General features: G+C 47.9%; 1 protein-coding gene across 1 annotated transcript in view; it reads right to left on the reverse strand.

Moving 5' to 3' along the window:
- Window positions 1-527: 527 nt before the first annotated feature.
- ptpn18 (protein tyrosine phosphatase non-receptor type 18) overlaps window positions 528-4,963 on the reverse strand; it is a gene marked incomplete at its 5' end in the record, with an annotated part of 14,731 nt that continues 10,295 nt past the window's right edge. The window contains 3 exons of the mRNA XM_053318113.1: window positions 528-539; window positions 1,554-1,645; window positions 4,441-4,519. Coding sequence (XP_053174088.1) covers window positions 528-539; window positions 1,554-1,645; window positions 4,441-4,519 — 183 coding nt within the window. The remainder of the gene's footprint in view (window positions 540-1,553; window positions 1,646-4,440; window positions 4,520-4,963) is intronic.

Below are 4,963 nucleotides of genomic sequence, written 5' to 3' on the forward strand. Positions count from 1 at the left end.
TACTCAGGTAAGTTTTTTAAAGTTTTAAAGTGAAGTTAAAGGAGCAGCTCTACAAAGTAAAAATACTCCAGTACAAAGAAAAACCCTTCAAACGGCCCCTTCATGAATCTGAGAGTTTTGCACAAGAAGCAGTTAAACAACGTTAAAATCGATTTCAGAGTAAAAGCATGAAGCATACCTCACGTCACATTTAGTATTTAAACCTGTTATAATTATAATATCTGCCTCTCTGGTCCTCACAGTGAAGGTTAAAGGTCGACTTACCTCCTTTAGAGAGCGTCTCCCATTAGTCTTTACTCTTTAAGTTCTCAGTAGATTTCCTCTCTCTCTCTCTCTCTCTCTCTCTCTCTCTCTCTCTGTCTCTCTCTCTCTCTGCCTGTTCTGGATGATCAACTCTCAAACTCTGAGACTCTCAAACACTCAGGCAGCAGCAGCCCGTTTGCATACAGGAAGTCGGATAACTTCCTCTTTCTGCAGCTGCTGTGGCCTTTTTCTCCTCCTCCTCTCGCTCCCAGCAAACGCCTTGTTTATTTACAACACTGTGAATATAGTGATCTCTCTCTCTCTCTGTGTGTCTGTCTCTCTCTGTCTCTCTCTCTCTCTGTCCTGTATGTCTATCTCTATCTCTCTCTCTCTGTGTCTCTCTCTCTATCTCTCTCTCTCTCTCTCTCTGTGTCTCTCTCTCTCTCTCTGTGTCTCTCTCTCTCTCTCTCTCTGTGTCTCTCTCTCTCTCTCTGGTGTCTCTCTCTCTCTCTCTGTGTCTCTCTCTCTCTCTCTCTGTGTCTCTCTCTCTCTCTCTCTCTCTCTCTCTCTCTCTCTGTGTCTCTCTCTCTCTCTCTCTCTCCCCGTCTCTCTCTCTCTCTCTGTCTCTCTCTCTGTCTCTCTCTCTCTCTGTCTCTCTCTCTGTCTCTCTCTCTCTATGTCTCTCTCTCTCTCTCTCCCCGTCTCTCTCTCTCTCTCTGTCTCTCTCTCTGTGTCTCTCTCCCTCTCTCTCTCTCTGTCTCTCTCTCTGTCTCTCTCTCTCTCTGTCTCTCTCTCTCTCTGTCTCTCTCTCTGTCTCTCTCTCTCTATGTCTCTCTCTCTCTGTCTCTCTCTCTCTATGTCTCTCTCTGTCTCTCTCTCTCTCTCTCCATGTCTCTCTCTCTCTCTCCATGTCTCTCTCTCTATCTCTCTCTCTCTATGTCTCTCTCTCTCTCTCTGTCTCTCTCTCTCTCTCCCCGTCTCTCTCTCTCTCTATGTCTCTCTCTCTCCTCTCTCTATGTCTCTCTCTCTCTCTCTGTGTCTCTGTGTCTCTCTCTCTCTCTCTCTCTCTCTCTATGTCTCTCTCTCTCTCTCTCTCTGTCTCTCTCTCTCTCTCTCTCTCTCTATGTCTCTGTGTGTGTGTGTGTGTGTGTGTGTGTGTGTGTGTGTGTGTGTGTGTGTGTGTGTCTCTCTCTCTCTGCGTGCGTGTGTGTGTGTGTGTGTGTCTCTCTCTCCGTGTGTGTGTGTGTGTGTGTGTGTGTGTGTGTGTGTCTCTCTCTCTGTGTGTGTGTGTGTGTGTGTGTGTGTCTTACCTCAGGCACGCTAACAGTAGTGGTGACGGCTGGCCGCCTGCAGACTCGCTCTAACATGCAGGTGGCGGCTATGAAGATGAACTGATACTGTTCCCTGCAGAGAGGAGGAAGAAGAAAGAGAGGAAGAAGAAGAAAGAGAGAGGAAGAAGAAAGAGAGAAGTTTGTTTTATTTTTTTATTACTCTGTACTTCCTGTTTTAACGTAACGTCGGGGAAGCGTGTGTCATCGCTGTGTTTCACCAGTTACTGAATGAAACATCATTAACCCTTAAACAGACAACTCCCGGGGTCCTTCCTCTGTCCTTCCTTCCTTCCTCTGTCCTTCCTTCCTTCCTCTGTCTGTCCTTCCTTCCTTCATCTGTCCGTCCTTCCTTCTGTCCGTCCTTCCTTCCTTCCTTCCTTCCTTCCTTCATCTGTCCGTCCTTCCTTCCTCCCTTCCTTCCTTCCTCCCTTCCTTCCTTCATCTGTCCGTCCGTCCTTCCTTCCTTCCTTCATCTGTCCGTCCTTCCTTCATCCCTTCCTTCCTTCCTTCCTCTGTCCTTCCTTCCTTCCTTCCTCTGTCCGTCCTTCCTTCCTTCCTTCATCTGTCCGTCCTTCCTTCCTCTGTCCTTCCTTCCTTCCTTCACCATTAAACACATCCCTCCTTCCTTCCTTCCTTCCTTCCTCCTGCCTTCCTCCCTTTACCATTAAACACATCCCTCCTTCCTTCCTTCCTTCCTTCCCTTCATCTGTCCGTCCTTCCTTCCTTCCTTCCTCCCTTTACCATTAAACACATCCCTCCTTCCTTCCTTCCTTCCCTCCTTCCCTCCTTAACCCTTAAACAGACAACGTTGCACCAGGAGATACAGACTCTTTAACCTTCCTGTTGTCCTCCCGGGTCCTTCCTCTGTCCTTCCTTCCTTCCTCTGTCCTTCCTTCCTTCCTTCCTTCCTTCCTTCATCTGTCCGTCCTTCCTTCCTTCCTTTCTTCCTCAGATCTAAGTTCAGCTGTTAGGGTAAATGTTCCCTCCTTCTGTCCTTTCTTCCTCCCTTCATCTGTCCTTCCTTCCTCCCTCCCTCCTTTCCTTCCTTCTTCCTCCCTCCCTTCCTTCCCTTCCTCCCTCCCTTCCTTCCTTATTCCCTCCTTTCCTTCCTACCTTCCTTCCTTTCCTTCCTCCTTCCTACCTTCCTTCCCTTCCCTTCCTCCCTCCTTTCCTTCCTTATTCCCTCCTTTCCTTCCTACCTTCCTTCCTTCCTTCCTCCTTTCCTTCCTTCCTTCCTTCTTTCCTTTATTCCTTCCTTACTTGAGGTGCAAATGACATAACTAGTAAGGTCTGTTTAAGGGTTAACAACGTCGTAACAGAGCAGTTTAATGTGTCAGCTGTCACATTAGTGCAGATATAACTATTATAACTCTTATATAACTCTTTCACTGTTAAAGGAGCAATACGTAAGAATGAGTTCACACTGCAAACCAGCAGGGGGCAGCATATCACCATCAGCTGGGTCAACATTAATGTTAAAAGTGGATTAAAAGCAGAAATGTGAGGGACTACTGGAGAGACGTACACAATCATAGACATATATAGGTAGACTCCGCATTGACTGTGGAGAGGCTTAACCCTTTATAGGACGCTCATTGAAAGGAAGGAAGGAAGGAAGGAAGGAAGGAAGGAGGGAGGGAGGGAGGGAGGGAGGAAGGATGGGAGGGAGGGAGGGAGGGAGGAGGGAGGAAGGAAAGGAAGGAAGGAAGGTAGGGGGGAGGGAGGGAGGGAGGGGAGGGAGGAAGGATGGGAGGGAGGAAGGAAGGAAGAAAGGATGGAAGGAGGAAGGATGGAAGGACGGAGGGAGGGAGGAAGGATGGGAGGGAGGAAGGAAGGAAGAAAGGATGGAAGGAGGAAGGATGGAAGGAGGGAGGAAGGAAAGGAAGGAAGGAAGGAAGGTAGGGGGGAGGAAAGAAAATGAGAAGGAGGGAGGGAGGAAGGGAAGAAAGAAGGAAGAAAGGGGGATGGAGGAAGGAAAGAAGGAAGGCAGGAGAGAAGGGGGATGGAGGAAGGAAAGAAGGAAGGGAGGAGAGAAGAAAGGGGGAAGAAGGAAGGGAGGAGGGAGGGAGGAGAGAAAGGAAGGAAGGACGGAGGAAATGAGGAACGAGGGAGGGAGAAAGGAAAAGAGGAAGGGAAGAAAGAAGGCAGGGAGGAAGGAAAGGAAGGAAGGAAGGATGGAAGGAGGAAGGATGGAAGGACGGAGGGAGGGAGGAAGGATGGGAGGGAGGAAGGAAGGAAGAAAGGATGGAAGGAGGAAGGATGGAAGGAGGGAGGAAGGAAAGGAAGGAAGGAAGGAAGGTAGGGGGGAGGAAAGAAAATGAGAAGGAGGGAGGGAGGAAGGGAAGAAAGAAGGAAGAAAGGGGGATGGAGGAAGGAAATAAGGAAGGGAGGAGAGAAGAAAGGGGGAAGAAGGAAGGGAGGAGGGAGGGAGGAGAGAAAGGAAGGAAGGACGGAGGAAATGAGGAACGAGGGAGGGAGAAAGGAAAAGAGGAAGGGAAGAAAGAAGGCAGGGAGGAAGGAAAGGAAGGAAGGAAGGAAGGAAGGAAGGAAAGGAAGGAAGGAAGGAAGGAAGGAAGGAAGGAAGGATATTTTGGGATATTTACAGAAGTTACCAAATATAATTATTTGCCCAATAAAGGGTTAAAGCACCACCATCTTGGTACAGGGCTAGCAGAGGCAGTAGTGCATGTATATCTATGGAGGTAAGAGCTACTCCACAGTTTCAAAGTAGAATTATTCACTGAAATCTCGACCGATTTCCAAACATCATCATTTAAAAGCTGTTATTCCTTTCCATTCTGTTGAGAATTACATTACATTACTTATAGCACCTTTAAAGCAAATAAACTCTGGAGCTTCTTACGTACTTTAGTTTGCACAGCGGACGGTCTCTGGATCCTGATGTCCTGGACGATCTGCTTGATGCTGAAGTCTGCTCCGATTTTCTGCAGAAGAAATTAAAAAATCAAAAAAACACACACGACACATTCAGCATCAGCAGCGGAGGAGGAGGAACAATAAAGACTGATCTAAACAAGAGTCACGAGTTCAATGAAAGAAGCTGTCGATGATGTTTGGAGTCGAGAAGCAGACCAAACGTTAAGGAGTCACTAAAGACACGTTAACACAGACTGTATAAAAGAAATGGACAGAGGTGGAAAAAGGTGCATGCTGGGAAAAATAAAAACACGGATTCTACTTATATGGGCATGAGGCGGGGCCATGGGCGGAGCGGGGAGGTTGCTATGGTTACGAGGGCTGGATCTGGAGGACATTGGTCAATCAACCTGTCAATCAGGACGTAGCCACGCCCTAATGCATACCCTGCTTTATCGTCACATATAATATCAGGGAGGCCAAAATGTCCCAAATGAACATCATACTGCATT

The sequence above is a fragment of the Scomber japonicus genome, chromosome 4 (genome assembly GCF_027409825.1).
Source record: "Scomber japonicus isolate fScoJap1 chromosome 4, fScoJap1.pri, whole genome shotgun sequence".
Lineage (NCBI taxonomy): Eukaryota > Metazoa > Chordata > Actinopteri > Scombriformes > Scombridae > Scomber > Scomber japonicus.